Source organism: Macrotis lagotis, chromosome 2 (assembly GCF_037893015.1).
Source record: "Macrotis lagotis isolate mMagLag1 chromosome 2, bilby.v1.9.chrom.fasta, whole genome shotgun sequence".
Taxonomy (NCBI): domain Eukaryota; kingdom Metazoa; phylum Chordata; class Mammalia; order Peramelemorphia; family Peramelidae; genus Macrotis; species Macrotis lagotis.
Genome location: NC_133659.1, coordinates 176,091,941 through 176,109,703, shown reverse-complemented (window position 1 = coordinate 176,109,703; position 17,763 = coordinate 176,091,941). Strand labels below are relative to the sequence as shown.

At 43.8% G+C, this 17,763-nt stretch overlaps 1 protein-coding gene and 1 long non-coding RNA gene across 2 annotated transcripts in view; both read left to right on the top strand.

The window, feature by feature from the left end:
- Positions 1-11,803: 11,803 nt before the first annotated feature.
- Positions 11,804-13,178, top strand: NOG (noggin). The gene has a single exon (XM_074220534.1). It carries the CDS (start codon positions 11,804-11,806, stop codon positions 12,500-12,502), a length of 699 nt encoding a protein of 232 aa, XP_074076635.1. The 3' UTR covers positions 12,503-13,178.
- A 572-nt stretch (positions 13,179-13,750) lies between these two features.
- Positions 13,751-17,763, top strand: part of LOC141511299 (uncharacterized) — an 81,790-nt gene continuing 77,777 nt past the window's right edge. Inside the window, exon 1 of the long non-coding RNA XR_012475303.1 lies at positions 13,751-13,892. This is a non-coding gene — a long non-coding RNA (uncharacterized LOC141511299). The remainder of the gene's footprint in view (positions 13,893-17,763) is intronic.

The following is a 17,763-nucleotide window of genomic DNA, read 5'->3' as shown; positions in this document are numbered from 1 at the left end:
AATATTCTTATGTGAGTCAACAAACCAAGGTGACAAGTAGGCCCTACTGCAGTAAATACTAGAGATAGATACAAAGAAAGAATTTTTTTAAAAAACAGCATCTCTGTTCACCAATATTTCACAATCTAATGGGGGTAGAAGGGGACAACATACAAACAAGATATAGATATGATAAATTGGAAGTAATCTCAGTGGAATGAACAAAAATTAAGGTGGGAAACAGAATATCAATAAACATTTAAAAGAGAAAAAAGAAAAATAAAGGAAGGGAAGAGAAGGGAAAAGAAAGCAACAGAACAAACTCATTTTCAATATTATTTCCATTCAATATTCTTTAGGTAATCAGATCTTCCCATGCTCTAACATATTACATATTTCAAATTCAACTAGAATCCTGCATGCATGCCCTTTGGAGGTAACAATGAATTCTTGAAGGGTGTGTCAGTTCCCTATAAAGTGTTGTGGTCTACATGAGAAGATCTACATGGGAAGAAATTGTTTCTTTTAAAATACCAAAGAAATGTACACTGAATTGTCATTTTTATATTCTTATTTAGTTGCATATAAGTTTTTGTTTCTGGCATAAAAGATCAAGAGGAAAGATAACAAGGCATGAAAGAGGGAGGGAGTGAATAAGGCAAAGGAAAAGAGAATGAAGAGGTAGAAATGGAAAAGAAGAAGGGAAAGAGAGAAAAGAAGATGAGAAGGAGGAGAAAATGAAAAAAAGAAAAGAAAGGTGGGGGGAGAGATTAATAGAAGTTTAAAATGCAATTCCAGAGCAAAGAGACTTAGATAATTTGATAGGGGATAAGCATAGAAAGAGAAAATAGCACAATGACTTCTCTGTAGATTTCCCAAACTTTTCTCTGAAACTGAAGACCCAGTTCATGTGCATTAATATGGGATACCATAAGGGGAAGTAACCCTATGTCATCTCTATCTTTGTACTCCCATAGTGCCTGCACCAAAGGACCTTCTTACCTCTACCTCCAGAGTCTCTTCTTTAAAGATGTAACTCACACATAACCTTCCAACTACAAGAAGTCTTTCCTGATTTCTCCTTTCACTCAACTACTAATGTCTTACCATTCCAAGTATCATGTATGTGACTGTTTTGTATATATTTGTTCATCTTTATGCTCAACATATATGTATATATGCTTTTTCTCTTCTACATCAGAATGTAGACTCCTTCAAATAGGAATTGTTTCATCCTTTGTATTGGTATCCCCATTACCCAGCACAGTGTGGAGTATATAGTAAGAGATTAATAAATACTTGTTTGATTATTCAGGGAAAATATACAATAAAATTAATTAATGGACAGTGAGGTGGTACAGTGGATAGAGGACTGGTCACGGAATCAGGAAGATGGGAGTTTGAATCCAGCTTCAGACACTTGCAACTTACTAGCTGTATGAACTTGAGTAAGTCACTTAACCCTGATTGCCTCATGTTCAGGGATCCTAATTCATATCTGGTCAGTGAACTCAGATGACTCTTGAGGAGAAAGTGTGGCTGGTGACTTAGCACAGCACCCCTCACTCAAATCAATTTATATGCTTTTCATGGCGTCACATCCCTGACATCCTGGTCTTCTTCAAGAATGAAGGACAAACATCGCAATAAAATCCAAGTTAAAATGTATACCTGAAATAACAAAAAGTTCAAGACCATCTTCTCCCCTCTTTTCCTTTCTATCCATGACTGAATTTCAAATGAGAGAAGTCTTCATTTGGACAAGGGTTCAAATCCCAACTCTACTAATTACTACCTTTCACCAGCGTTGTTGTAAGGATGAAATGAGATAATACTTGTAAATCATTTTGCAAACCTTAAAGTATTATCTAAATGCTATCTATTTTTATCTACTAGAATGACTGACTAAATGAGCCACTTTTCATGATATTTGAAAGATCATGGAGACCTGGAGAAGGGCCACAGGTATGGAGTAATGTTAATTTTACATTGATTTTCAGAAAAGAGGAAAAAGAACAGAGTCCATAAATCATAAGCCAGGAAATTTGACTTTGATACTGGGAAAATTCTTAACTAGATCATCAAAAACCTTATTAAGTGATTTGAGAAAGGGGAAGAGATGATTACAGAGATCCAGAATGGTTTCTTGAAAGAGGCAGCTAGGTGATGAAACAGATAAAGCACTAGGCTTGCCTTGGAATCAAGAAAACTCATCTTGAAGAGTTCAAATCAGAGTTCAGAATTTTACTAATTATGTGACCCTGGGTAAGTCACTTCATCTTGTTTGCCTCAATTCCTCATCTATAAAATAAACTAGAGAAGGAAATATCAAACCACTTTAGTATCTCTGCCAAGAAAACCCCAAATGGGGAGACATGACAACAAAGTCTTGACAGATTAACTTTCATTCTTTTTTGAAAAGGCAATTAAATAAAAAAAGGGAAGGTGGGAAACCAAACTAGCAGATCACAGGAATTCTGTAGATACAATTTACCTAGACTTTAGCAAAGCATTTTATAAATTATCTCATCCAATTTTTGTGAAGAAGAGGGAAAGATATGGACTAGACAATAAGAAAATGAGATGGACTCATAATTTGTTTAATGGCCAAAATTAAAGACTAATAATAACTGACTCAAAATCAATTTGATAGGTGGTCTCCAATGGAGTGCCCTAGTCATCTATGCTTGGCTTTAGAATGTTCAACATTTTTATCAATGACTGGAAAAACCTACAGATAACATGCTGACCAGATTTATATTTGACAAAAAACTGAGGATAACTAACTCGGGATAACAGTCAGGATCTAAAGTTTTTGTAGGCTAGAGCACTGGGGTAAATCTAGTAAGATGAAATCCAATTGAAATAAATATAATTGATAATTGTAAATAATGAATTTTAGTTCAAAACATCAATAGATAATGATAGGATGGGGGAGATTAGATAGAAATTTTTCTGGAAACTATCTTGTGAACTTTAAATTTGATATGAATCAACATATGACTTGGGACCTTTTTTCTTGATCTGTGTTAAGAGGAATTCAGGAGTAAGGAGGTTATAATCAGTCAAACAACAAGTATTAAGTATGAAATTCATATTTGCCAGGTATTGTAATAGATGATGGAGATCCAAAGATAAAAATGAAAAAAACTTTACCCTCAGGAAGTTTATATTCTATGAGGAAAAAAGCACATACCCATATTAGTATGTAAAATAGAAAGGTTTCATGTAGAGGGTATTATTTGATTAGAGATTTGAAAGGAAAAAAGAGGGAGAGATGAAGTGGAAGCCCTTCTCAAAAAAAGAGGTATCCAATGCAACATGTGTGAAGAACAGCAAAAACAGTCAATTTGACTCAACCATATAGTGAGGGAAGGATGAAAATTTATAAGTGTAGAAAGGTATCAGGTTGTAAAAAAGCTAAAGATAGAAATTAATATTTGATCTTTGGAGTAATAGTAAATCATTATAGTTTACCAAGTAGGGGAGAGCATAGCCAGATGTGCACTCTAAGTGCTGTGTAGAAAAAAAGATTGAAATGAAGACAGAACTGAAGCAGAGAATCCATTTAGAAGGGAATTGTAATAGCTGTGATCACCAAAATTACATTATTTGAACATAATGAGTTATTATTCTTTTTTTCCCCTCTATTATTTTAAGACCACTAACTATTTTGTCTTCACTATGATATCTATTGTCTCCACCCTCAATTTCCTAGGCCATGATTCTGGTACTGACTTCACCCTCCTCCCTTTCCTATTATCTTGAACCCTGCTAAAACAGTTTAACTTTCTACAATCATCTAATCTCATTTGTCTTGCCCCCTTGTCTAATCACCTCAATCCCATATTGCCAGCTTCTATCTCCTTTGTCCCTATTTTTGTGTGGCAGAATAAAGGAAATCACAAAGCCAAACTGATTGGTTCCAATACAAATTTATGTTATCTAATCTCAACTGAGCATTCACCTCAACAAGTCCATCTTACTAATTGATATCTTATTCCATTTTCTACAACAGTTATTCCGAATTTTCTCTTCTTTCCTCAGGCTTCCTACTGAAATGCTTCTTCTCCACCTCTCATATAAGTACTTTAATTCATACTTCATAGAAAAGGGAAAAAATGAGATATTTGCCAAGTACTTCTTTGCTCCTCCTCCTCATCTCATATCATGCCAAAAAATTCTCCCACTATTTTAGCTACTGCTGTCTCTGACCAAGAGATTGCCCTTCTCCTTGCCAAGGGCAATCCCTTGATTCCCTTCCCTTCAATCTTCTCAGGAGATTATTCCTACTATCATTCTTTCTCTGTCTCTCTATCTCAGTCTCAGTCTCTGTCTCTGTCTCTGTCACTCTCTCTCATTTTCATCCTCTCTCTATAAACTGACTTCTTCACAACTGCCTTCAAATACAACTATGTCTTCTCATCTGAAAAAAAAAAGAAACAATAAAGAAAAAGAATGAGGACCTTCACTAAGATGGTGACTGGGAGACTGGGGAGAAGAGGATATATTTGAGAGATTCAATAAAGGTAGAAATGACAAACTACCAGTCCTGCTAGTTAACACCTCATACACCTCCTCTCCTTTCCTTGTAACATCCTTGAGAAAGCTATCTTCACTAGATGTTTCTACTTCCTCTTCCCTCACTCTTCCAAACACACTACAAAATCTTCCATCATCATTCAGCTAAAACATCTCTTTCCAAAGTCATCAGTGATCTTTAAATTGTCATATCTAATGGTTCTTTCCTCAATTATCATCTTTCTTGACTAAAATGTTAATCAACTCCTCCAGTATGCTCTCTCCTCTCTAGGTTTCCATGACACTGCCATAAGTTTTGTCTTTCTCAGTCTCCTTTTCTGGATCTTTATATATGTCAAGCCTACAAACTGTGGATATACCCCAAGGATCTGTTGTATGCCATCTTCTCTTTCCTCTTTATGTTATCTCAAATGGTGATCTCCATAGTTCCTATCGATTCAAAGATCATATCTGCATGATTCCCAGAACCACATATCCAATCCTGATTCCTCTCCTGAACTCCAGTTCCACATCATGAACTGCTTTTTAAACATCTGAACTAGATTCTATGTAGGTTATTTCAAACTCAACATGTTGAAAACAAAACTCATCATATTTTCTCAAACACCCTCTCCTCTATGGAGCTTTCCTATGATCATTAAGAGCACATTATATCTTTGCAAGAACCCAGATTTACAACCATATTGTCATTCTCAATCTTTTCTCTTCCTCCTAATGGATCTTACTACCTCTAACCTCTTTCTGCTGCAGACCACCATCCATTCAACTGATTTCCCTAAACTGTAAGTCTAACCATGTTACCCCTATCTCCTTAGAAAACTCCAATGGCTCCTTATTACCTCTAGGATCAAAGTTCTGTTTGACATTTAAAGGTCTTACTTTACTCCCCTCCATGCACCATATGTTCAACTATATATATATATATATATATATATATATATATATATATATATATATATATATATACACACACATATAGATATGTATATATACATATATAAACATATTATTTTCACAGATATATATATATATGTATATATATACAAGTTCTACTTGCATATATTTGTTCCTTGAATATGGTGCTCCATTCTTCCTAGACTCAGTTCAAATCTCAGCTTCTAGAGATCTTTCCAATTCTCCTTCCTCCACTCCAACTACCAGTCTTCCCCTCCTGTGACGACCTTCCATCTACTCTGTATATCTCTTGAACAGAACAAGATATAATTCATACATGACCTGCCCCTTTGGAATGTGAGCTCTTTGCAGCCATGGACTGTTTTTCTCTTGTTTTGTATATCCAGTGTTTAGCATAGTAACCTGCCACACTGTAAGCAGATGATAAATGCTTGTTGATTGGCCCACTCACTGACTGAATAAATGCATTTGTAAATAAATTTATAATGAATTTATAAATAAGTTAATAAATAATTGAAATAAAGGCAAAGAAACTGAGATTCTGAATTTGGGTGGTGCCTGTAAGAGAAAGAAGGGACTGGATTTGGGAGATATTGTGGAGGTAGTTATTTTTATGTTGTTTCAATAGTATCAGACTATCCATGACCCCATTTTGAATTTCTTTGGCAAACACACTGAGTGGTTTGCCCTTTCCTTCTCCAGTTCATTTTAGAGTTGAGAAAATGAAACAAACAGGTTTGTGTGACTTGTCCAGGTAGAAACAATTGAATACAGCCTCATATACTTACTATCTCTGTGACACTAGTCAAGTCACTTAACGTCTGTCTGCCTCAGTTTCCTCAACTGTTAAATGGAGATAATAATAGCACCTACTTCTCAGAGTCACTGTGAGAATTAAATGTGATATTTGTAAGGCACTTACTTTGCACATAAGTTCCTGACACCTAGTAGACAGTATAGAAATTATTTCTTATTATTGCCATAGTTATTGTGTGGGTGATGGCAAAGCAAGCAATGGAGAATAAGGCGACTGCTTGCTTGACAAAGGTAGTAAATCTATATAATTGTAAAGGTAATAATGCCCTTGATATTTCAGTGCATGACAATTTTAAAAGATCATCAATAACCATTAAGTTGAAAAGGAGGGGAAATGGGTTATTGGAAGGGGAGGCTTTATATATAGGTTAGCTAAAGTAACTGGGGTTATTGATTCTAGAGAAGAGAAATCAGAGTTCATAAGAGCTTGAGTGCATGTATTTGAAGTACTGTCATGTCTTTTAAGAAGGATCAGACTGAAGTGGATGGAAGTTACAAAGAGGCAAAGTTAGGCTTGACATTTGTAAAACCAACAAAGAACTTTGTAACAATTAAAGCCGTCTCAAAGTGGAATGAGTTTCCCCAAGAGTCCAGGAATGCCACCTCTGTGAAAATCTTTATGATAATTATTACTGTTATTATATTTATTATATTGCTTAGTTATCTGCACATTATTTCCTCCATTTGACTATAAGCTCCTTGAGAGTAGGGACTGTCTTTTGCCTTTTTTGTAACCCTAGGCCCTTAACATACAGCCTATGTTAATAAATTAATAAATATTTATTGACCAACATATTATTCCACATGTACAGAACTGGGAGGCAGGTTCTATTGTAATAGCTATTTTACATGTAAGGATACTGAGACTCAGAGAAGTTGATCAACTTGTCCAGCCTCACATACTGTTTGAGGAAGATTTTGAGCTTAAATTTTCCTGATTACAAATTCAGTTCTTTATTCACTGTGCCAGCTATCTGGTATATGATCATTTGTACTTTTATGTTAGAGTAAAGATTCCCTTTGTATATGTTTTAGGCTAAAAGTCCTCAGAATTCCCTTCCAACTCTAAAATGTTGCTATTCTGTGATTTTATAGAAATGGTTTTGCAAACTATGTAGCTTTCTATAAAGGCCAGACATTTATCATATTGTAGAGAATCAGAACTAGGATAAACCAGGGCTCCAGAAGGAGAGGAAACTGTTTCATTCAATAGCCTATTTATACTAATTCCAGACACACACACACACACACACACACATATGCATATATATATGTGTGTATATATATGTGTGTGTGTGTGTGTGTGTATACTTATTGTCTTTCCTCCCAATTAGAATGGTGGTGAGAATGTTTCATTCATTATAGTTCTATCTTTGTTGTCTGGCACATAGTAGTTACTTAAGAAATACTTATTGATTTATTAGTAATTCACAATCCTTCCCCACCCCCAACTCCTACCAGGCCCAGTCAGATTCCGAACTGTAAATTCAGAATCAGAAGAAGGTGCTAGACCAAATCTTTGAACAATCCTATCTGTACAAAATCTTATAAGCAAATTAAGGACCCATATAATATTGCCATGGAATATTTAAATTAAATGAGAAAATCATCTATTTCCAAAAAGTTTATACACATAGATATTTAGGGTACAGAGAGATTTCACACTCTCATTTCACAGAAAAGGAAAATGAGGCCCCACATAGGGTGAAGACTGGCCCTGTGTCATTCATCTACCAAGTAACAAAGTTCCAACTAGAAACTGATTCCAAGGTGGGCCATTTTTGCAAAACAAATCCTCAAATAGTTTAGAAGTTTCTATTTGAACTAATGTCATTGTGTTACTTTCTATTCACTGAAATGGACCTCTGCTGAAATGGACCTCTGTTAGATATTTCATTAGCTTAGTTTTAGAAACCATCAATACTTCAAAGTAACAAAATCCCATTTACTTTTTAAAATATATAATTCCTCCTGGCCTTCTTCCAATATGCCTAAATATTTTTGGTTCCAATCTATGATTTCATCAGTGTGGGGGAAATTCCTTCTAGTAATTCAGACCATAGAACACAGATTTAGAGTTGGAAGGACCTTAGAAGCCATTGGACTTAAGTTGGACAACTCGCTTATTTTACAAAAAAAAAATAGAGACCTTGAAGTCTAAAAGAGTTGATTTGTCAGTCAAGTGACATATATTAAATGTCAGCTCTGTATCCAACACCTTAGTAGGACTCTGAGGCAGGATTTGAATCCTGGTTCTTGGATCCCAGAGCCAGAAGAATTCTTTTCACTGTACCTTTCAGCTGAAAGATATGGTCTGATTTTCTGGAAGTAACAGGTAGAGTGATTTGCAGTGTCATAAATACTAGCTAATCAGTAGGATTTAAAGCCAGGTCCCTGATTCTAAGTCATTCCTGATTTAGTAAAGTTTTAGTATACATGGATGTGATTGTACTCACTCCTGAGGGAGATGGACATGCAATGTTATGGCATGATAAAATATAGTATGATATGCTATGACATGATATGATATGACTTATCATGTACAGTCTTCCTTAGTAAGAGATATGATATTCTTTGACATGAGATATGACTACACATACATATGAATATACATATACATAGAATATACACATATATACACAGTCTTCCTTAGTAAGAAGGGGAAGAGAGGAGACCAATCCTCTTTGAAGATTATCTGTGGAGGGTCTCTTGAAGAGAAGTTGTCACATTGAGAAGTTCCCACTATCCTTTCTGTGTGATTGAATACTCTTGAGAAATTTATTCCCCCCCCCAGAGTCCTGAATTATCTACCTTCTGCTTCCCCAAAATATGTGTCTTGATTCCCAAAAATTACACCTAAAAAGGGAGAGTGCCTCTCACCCAAACCCCTCCAAAGCCAACTGCCATATTTCTTGAAGTTGCTTGAATCTAACTGCTCCTTCCCAGGACAGACCTAACAGGAGTGGAAGGAAAATGCTATATCAGGTGAAGTCTTATGTATGTTGGAAAGGGACTGAGTCATCATCACTAGTAGAGAATAATAGAGATTTTGCCTAAAGGCACCAATATGTGGAAGGGATATGTGCTTCCTTTAAAAGATCACCAATTAGATCATTTCCAGCCTTGATGCCACCATCGCCAGCTGTTTTGTCTCAGGTAAGAAATTGTCCAATTAGCCATGATGGCAGGGAGAAGGGGTGTTGGAGGAGGCAAGATCAATCAAACAATTAACCAACAAGCATTTATTAAGCCTCTACTAAACTCCAAGGACTCTGCTTAGTGCCAAGTTTATGAAGAGAGAAATGAACCCTTTGCTGCCCTCAAAGAGCTTAAATTCTGTAGTCCATCAGTATGCGCTAAGGAAAAGTAAATTTGCTGAAGAGTTTTCACATCAACTGCTTTCACTCGAGGATCAGTTGCCTTTCCTGTAAGTGAGAGAGGAAGTTAGCATTCAGAAGGTTAAGAATAAGGCTAACAGCCCAGACACCCTCACCTCCTACGATCAAGCGCCCTGAATCGCAAGGTGCGCGTAAGCACGCACATATACGTACACGAGGACAGGTATGCCATCAGAGTGAACCCCAAAGCACAAGGTCCCCCCACCTTAGGCTCTTCCTCGGGCCGCCGCCATCTGCAAGCTCACGCAATAGCCAGCAGAGGGCGCCCCGCCCCAAGGGAGGGAACTGAGGGGCGAAAACCAAAGGTTTAGGAGAGGAAAGGCTAGGCAAAGTCAGACTCACCTCCGGGGCTCCGCCACTTAGGGCGTAGAAGCTACAAAGCCAAGAAAAGGAGGGTGCAGAATCGACTGACCCCCCCCATCCCCACCCCCACCCTCGGCCTGGGAAGCAGGCAGGAATACTTCCTAGGAATTACATTACCCCTGTGCGAGGCAAGACAAACGCTGGGCGCAGTGGATCTCCGGTGCTGCATGGGTGCAGATGTGTATAAATTTAGTGGGGGAGGGGGTAAAAAGCCAAGAAGGGTGACGGAGGGCCCAGTGCAAGCACTCACTCCATCCATGCACATTTTTTGTTTTGCTCAGGCTCCACGCGAGAGTCAAGCCTCAGAGGCCGCTCCGCGGTACAGCGAGGGAGGAATCGACTCTATCCCTCTAGTCCCCCCCACTCCTTGCCAAACCCTACACCCCTTCGACCGGTCTCCACTCTGCAATGAGCCCCCCCTTTGGACGGACCTGGAGGGATGCCTAGAGCCCCGGGTGCATTGCCCTAGGAGAAAGGAGGGGGGCGGTGCATTTTGCAGGAGGAGGAGGAGGAGGAGGAGGACTAGGAGGAAGAGGAGGAGGAGGGTCGGAGGAGGAGGGGGAGGGGGGAGAGAGAAAATTACGCGGAGACCTGCCAAGCGCCACCGCCGCCGCCGCCGCCGCCGCCTCCGCCGCCTCTGAGCAGAGGCGGGCAGCCGGACTGACTTCTCTGGGCATCTCTGTCCAACGGGTCGCAGAACTCCACGCAGCCTAAGCTGCCGCTGCCCAGAGCCTGCATCCAGCTCATTCGGCACCTCGCGGGTGGAGAAGGGGGGGTGGGGGGTGGGGGGTGGGGTTGTTTTGGGGGAAGAAAGGGGAGGGGGAAAGGAAAGAGAGAAGAGAGAGGAGAGAGAGAGAGAGAGGAGAGAGAGAGGGAGGGAGGGGGGGAGAGAGAGAGAGAGAGAGAGAGAGAGAGAGAGAGAGAGAGAGAGAGAGTCAGTGGTTTCCATGGTGATGGAGCTGAAAGTGCAGGAAATTTAAAGGCTTGGACCCTTCGAGACAGACAAACCGGTGCCAACGTGCGAGGAGCCGCCGCCGCCGCCGCCGCTGCCGCCGCCGCCGCCGCCGCCGCCGCCGCCGCCGCTGCTCTCCTCCCGCTCCCGCTCTCGCTCCGGCTCCGCTGCGGCTCCGGCTCCTGGTCCAGCTGCTGCCTCTGCCACCGCCGTTATCGCTATCGCCGCCGCCGCCGCCGCCGCCGCCGCCGCCGCTCCTGCCCTAGCTGCCGCTGCCGCTCCTCCCGCCGCCGCCGCCGCCGCCGCCGGAGCCTGCCCGAGAGAGCCGCGAACACCCGGCTGGGGGAGCGCCCCCGGGACCCGACCCAGGAGTCCTCTCACCCTGAAGCGCCCCCGCCGAGAAGCGAGGCAGCGCCGTGAGCAGGAAGCGAAGGAGGAGAGAGGGAAGAGCCACGCCACCGCTCCCGAGCCAGGGAGGCGAGTCCCCGCGCCCCGCGCCGCCTCCGGCCGGGAGAAAGCAGAGACGAGCCAGGGGCACCCGACCACCCCCGCGGTCCTTGGAGGCGCGTCGGATGCGCCCCTTCCCCAGCTAAAGGAGAGAGGACGAGTTAGGAGGAAGTTTACCCGGCCCTATCACCCCCTCGGTGGGAGGAAGGAGGGCAGAGGGGCCAGGATCTTCTCCCATGCTGCGGATCCTCCGCTCCCCTTGGTTGCGGTGAGCTGCTCCCGAGAGGGAAGACCGCCTGAGGGGGCTTGGCGTGATTTTCGTCCGGGGGGTGGGGAGGGTGGGGCGGGGGACCCAGGGATATCGCTGCAGCCCCAGCCCCGCGCCGGAGGCATGGAGCGGAGCCCCAGCTTGGGGGTCACCCTGTACGCCGTGGTGGTGGTACTGGGGCTCCGGGCGGGGCCGGCCGGCTGCCAGCACTACCTCCACATCCGCCCGGCCCCCAGCGACAACCTGCCCCTGGTGGACCTTATCGAGCATCCGGACCCTATCTTTGACCCCAAGGAGAAGGATCTAAACGAGACGCTGCTCCGCTCCCTGCTGGGGGGTCACTACGACCCGGGCTTCATGGCCACCGCGCCTCCAGAGGACCGGCCAGGCGGGGGTGGGGGGGCCGCCGGGGGCGGCGAGGACCTGGCGGAGCTGGACCAGCTGCTTAGGCAGCGGCCGTCCGGGGCCATGCCGAGCGAGATCAAAGGGCTGGAGTTCTCCGAGGGCTTGCCCCCGGGCAAGAAACACCGGCTCAGCAAGAAGCTACGCAGGAAGTTGCAGATGTGGCTCTGGTCGCAGACCTTCTGCCCAGTCCTCTACGCGTGGAACGACCTGGGCAGCCGCTTCTGGCCCCGCTACGTGAAAGTGGGCAGCTGCTTCAGCAAGCGCTCTTGCTCCGTGCCGGAGGGCATGGTCTGCAAGCCGGCCAAGTCGGTGCACCTCACTGTGCTGCGGTGGCGGTGCCAGCGACGAGGGGGGCAGCGTTGCGGCTGGATCCCCATCCAGTACCCCATCATTTCGGAATGCAAGTGCTCTTGCTAGAACTCGGGGTCCCTCTCGCCCAGACCCCAACTCTTGATCCACCCCCCCTTCGTCACCCACCCTCTCCTATCCCCATTCTACCACCCTCCCAAATCGGATTCAATGAACTTTTTTTTTTGGCTACAGAGACATAGCTTTCTGGTTCATGTAATGCACTGTTAACTGTGTAGGAATGTATGTGTGTGTATATACGGTCTCAGTTTTAATTTACTTATTAAAAGGTCAGTATTATACGTTCAAAGTTACCGGCTTCTACTGTATTTTTAAAAAAAGACAAAAGGAAAAAAAGAGAGCGAGAGAGAGAGACTGTTATTCTGGTTGTTGCTAATGTTACCCTGCTATTTATATCCAGAGCACTTCGCCTGGCGAAGCAGAAAAAGTTATTTTTTTTTAAATACAAAGATGAGAGGGGGAAAAACTTTTTGTAGAAAGACTTTTAAAAAGAAGAAGCTATTTTCCATTCTTCGGAAAGTATTTTTTTTGTTTGGTTTTTTTTGTTTTTGTTTTCCTTGGACCTTGCAGAAGCTATAGAGTTCAATGTTATTTTACAGTTATTGTAAATAGAGAGAACAAATGGAATGACTAATCATTGTAAATTAAGAGCACCTGCTATTTATTCTTTATAATATCATCCGGTGTAGTAAACGAGAGAGAGAAGTGCAGAGCAGAATTAAAGTCAACCACTAAAACCGACTCTGCGCCTGGGCACTGCCACTGTATTTGTTGACCCTCTTTCCTGGCTGGGGGAGGTGGAATGGCCAGCGGGCGGGCGTTGGGGGAGGTGGGCAGTGGAAGGGGGTGGGGTGTCCCTCATGTGAATTTTCCTTGAAGGGTGAGAAAGAGCCTCTCCAACTCCTGGGAGTCTCCTCCACTGGGGGGTGATGAAGAGGTTATCACCTCCTAATGAGTTTCTCAGCGGCCGCTGGCGGGGGATGGGAATAGGGGGTGCCGTAAAATGGGGAGGGGGACACGGTGATCTCAAAGTACATCTCTTTGGAATCACATGGCTGCTTCGGAACTCCAGCTCCCCCCCCCCCTCCCTGTTACTAAAACTCCATCTCGTCTTGACCTCGACACCCAGCCGGCCTCCCGGAGCTGACCCTAAGCTAGGCTGGGGGGCGGGGGGGCGGGGAGTAGGGGGGAGACAGCCGCTTTGTCCTGCCTGACAGGCTGTTCACAATGGGGACACGTGTCTTTCACACCTACCCTGGGGGCGGAGTGCAGCTGAAACTTGACCCCCTCTGAATGGGAGGGAGAGGAGGGGAGGAGGGAGATCTGAGCGCCCACCCAGATCCCATCGGCGCTCCCGCCTCTCCTCTACCCCACCCCAAGATCTAGTCCCGGTTAACCCTTTGAGCGCCTGGAAAGCAACGGAAGAAACGCTGCCAAGGTGGGAGTAGGCGTAATCTGTTTTAAACTGGGGTGTCAAGGCCACACGCGCGCGCGCGCGCGCGCACACACACACACACACACACACACACACACACACACACAAACACACAGAATACCCTGGACTCTCAATCCTTTTCTGTACCGCCAGAGCTCTAGTCATGTGTTCTATGTATAGATTAGATATATATGGATGTATATATCCTAAAGATCCAGGTAACCTCTCCTCCTGTCATGTTCCAAAGCAGGAGAGATCCCGCGGGTTCTGGACTGGGTGGGGGGGTGGGGGGAAGAAGGTTCTTTGGAACAAGACACTTTGCAGTTCGGGTCTCTGTGGCATGGGTGAGAGAGCGGGGAGCAGAGTGGGGAAAGCTGCCACTAAAGTCGCCTTTTAGCAATTTCACACCAGTCCCAGCCTTGGGGTGGGATGGGGGTAGGGGCGCCGGAGGGGAGGGGAAAAGTTTACAACCCAGTTCGCAATGAGAACTTGGAGAAGGATGACTTGCTTTGGGCAATGTTCTTTCTGAATCCCTTGCTTCTGATGAATAGATCAATAGAATTCGGGGAAATAAACTTACCCTTATCCCTTCCTCCCCCCCCCATCAGCACCCACCACTGTCCTACCCTGTCCCCTCAAACCCCTTAAAAAGGAAGAAGCCCCTCCTCCCCACCCCCCACCCCCAGAGGGCTTGGTGTTGCGCTCCTCCCCTAGCCGGTTCGGCGGGCCGCAACCTAGCAAAGCAAGGCATCTCTCTCCGTTTGTGCGGAGCCGATGCTGAGCACAGCCAGCGCTGCCCCTCCACGTGGGCTAGCTACCTGACGCTGCGGCTCAACACTCCCTTTATTTATATTGGACTCCAGAGGTCCTCTCCTTTCCCTGGCTCTCCTCCCTTCGGATGTCCACCCCACCCCCCTTCCACCTCCCGCCCCCCACCCCCTCCTTGAAACGCCCCCTCCCTCCGCTCCCGCCGGGACTCTCCCAAGTCAGGGAGAATTCACGCTAATTATCTCCAACCTCCGTTGGGTTCCCCTGTGCTGGGTCAAAACCCCCGTTCCCCCACCCCTGCCCCGTCCATCCAGCCCAGCCCAAGGATTTCTTCCCACCCTCCACCCCAGGCCCAGCCTCTTTGGCTCCTCGTTTCAATAGCCAGCCCCCTCCCCTTCTCCGTCTGTCTCTGTCTCTGTCTCTCTGTGTATATGTGTGTGTCTGTGTGTCTGTGTCTGTACGACTGTGAGTCTGTGTGTGTGTGTGTGTGTGTGTGTGTGTGTGTGTGTGTGTGTGTGTGCAGTGTGTATGTGTGTTTCTCTCTGTGCGTCTCTGTCTATCTGGTAGTTTAGGGTATTCATTAACTGAGTGCCAAGGAATAACGGCATTATTCCCCCCAGAGAAGGCACCCTGCCCCCGCGACTATCTGAGGCTTCATTGTAAAAGGATTAAAAGTTAAAGACCTCCATCTTATGATTCTTCCATTTAATCTTCGTGGCGCCTGGGAGACATGCTCGATGGATGATGGCTTTTAAAATATTCCTAATGTCGGCTACCTTTTAAGACTCCAAGTCGAGCAAACAAACGTAATTTATTTCCAGAAGAAAGGGGATATTGAGATGTTTAAGTTTATGAACTGCCGTCCCCATGTATATTTGTTAGATTCTGACAAATACCCAAATAACATTAAAATCAGCCATTCATCACTTATGAATTTATGCAAAACTTTCTGCGCCCCGGGCCAATATTTTTTTAGACAGAGTTTCACTTGCAAAAGGGGCTGACGGGGAGGCGGAGGGGGGGCAGGGTGGGAGTCTTTAAAAAAAAGCCGAAAGCAAGAATTTTCATGCCTGGTAAACACGCGAATTATGCGAAGAGAGTTATTCCCAGCTGGGCCCACAGCCAAGGTTCCAAGAGCCGTAGCGAGTGCCCCCCACCCCCACGTTGGAAATGTCATTGGATTACAATGCGAGGTCTTCCCCCTCGGCTAGAGCCCCCTCCCCTAAGCCGGTCTCCCTTCTCCTCCCCACCCCTCTTCGTTTGGAAAACCCTCTCGCAGCCGGCGAGCTTCTCCTTTTTCACCTCCTCTCCCTAAGTGATCCAAGGAGGCAGGAGCCGGGCGCAGTAGTGAAAAGTCAAACAAACAAGAAAAGTCTGGGCTAGGGAGCAGCCAGTGGCTCTCCAAAGCTGCCCGTTGGCGTTCACCCCAGAAGACACTTGCCAGGATAACGGCAGGACCGGGAAGGTGCTTAGAGAGGAACCTGGACGGCTGCTCGTAGGGGCTGGGGCTTCATTGCCTAATCTTTCTCCAACGAGTCACATTTTTTAATAAGACAAGTAGCAATTGGAGTACAACTAACAATAGTTGACTTCAGGAGAAAAAAAAAAGAGAGGTCTGGTCAGATAAACAGAAAGGACTGTCCTCCCGGGTCAGCTAGTGCCCATCTCCTGCCAGGAGGAATATTGATCTCTGTAGAGTCTGCTGCCTTGACAGCCTGTCTCTCTGAATTTATGCAGCTGCTGGGAGGGACACTGCAGTGCAGAGAGAATGAAGATTTATAACTGTTAAGAGTCCCAGGAGCAGCGCAAACATCAGTTACCATAATAATAATAATAATAATAATAATAATAATAATAATAATAATAAATAAACTCATGAAAAACTCAAAAAGCCCCCACACATTCATATCCACACACCACCACTTACACTTGTAATAATTAAATACGTCCATCCATCAAATGGAAAATCTGTACTCAATCTAACCCACCTATACACACTCTACCCCAAACTGCCCCCTTGCAAGAGACAAAATGAGAAAGGCCAAATATCCAGGAAAAATCATGTTCCTCAAGAATATTCTGGGAATGGGATCTGTTCTCTGTTATTTTTCGGGCTTTATAAATTCAGACCTTGATTTCTTCACTCTGGGGAAACAAGTTTGAAGTTTGGTGACAGCTGCAATAAGAAATTGACTGGATGATGGTAACAGAACTCTAAATGGAGTTCATGCTACAACCTAGGGAACTTAAGTGAATGTATGTGGAAGGATTATTGAAATCTTGCTGGACATACAGACTGGAAGAGATCAAATCCTGGTCTTCAGGACAAAGACAAACTCTCTGAGCCTGTTTCCTCATCTGTAAAATAGATTTTTTCATTATTATAATAATACTGGCAACAAACTGCGGCAAACAGACAGCAGTAGTAAATGAACTGCAAAAGAAATGCTCAGTGCTGGAGGGACTAGGAAAAGACAGGCAAAGAAATAGAAACACTATATATATTGGGGCTTGTTAAAAAATTTTTTCAGAAAAACACAAGAATTATGGCACTAGTATTTAAGAGGAAAAACTATCCCTTTTGTTTTTTCTTTTTCTCTTATTTTCTCAGAAAAATCTCCTGGAAGTTGTCATCATAATTAATCAGAAGCTGCCTCTGCTAAACTTAACTCATTCAGTCAGAAAATTTTTAAGTTTAAATCCTGCCTGTTAATTGTTATCTGAGTAGTGTATAGATCATTTCATTTATCTGTACATCAGTTTTCTTCTCCAAAAATAAAGGCGTGATTGAGTAGAAAAACTCTAAACTGTCTAGCATCTCCAACTCTATAATGCTTTGTGACATTTATTGACTATTTATAAACTATGATTTATCAAAGAGATCGAAACCTGCCTTCATAAAGGAAGTATACCACCCACACTCCCTTTGAAATCACAGTATGCCAGAGAATGAGAGACCAAAGTATCTCAAGGTATTGAAGCATAACTCCCACTCCCTCCTTCCAAATAATCTTTCTCTCTTGACTTCTAAAACCGCTCTTCTAACTTTCTTCTTTTCTGCCTCAGTTCCTTCTCATTTCCTTAGTAGGATTCTCATCGTTCAGAT

What these genes read in the sequence shown, in the direction of transcription:
- NOG (XM_074220534.1), top strand. Translation starts at nt 11,804, where the DNA reads ATGGAGCGGAGCCCCAGCTTGGGGGTCACCCTGTACGCCGTGGTGGTG.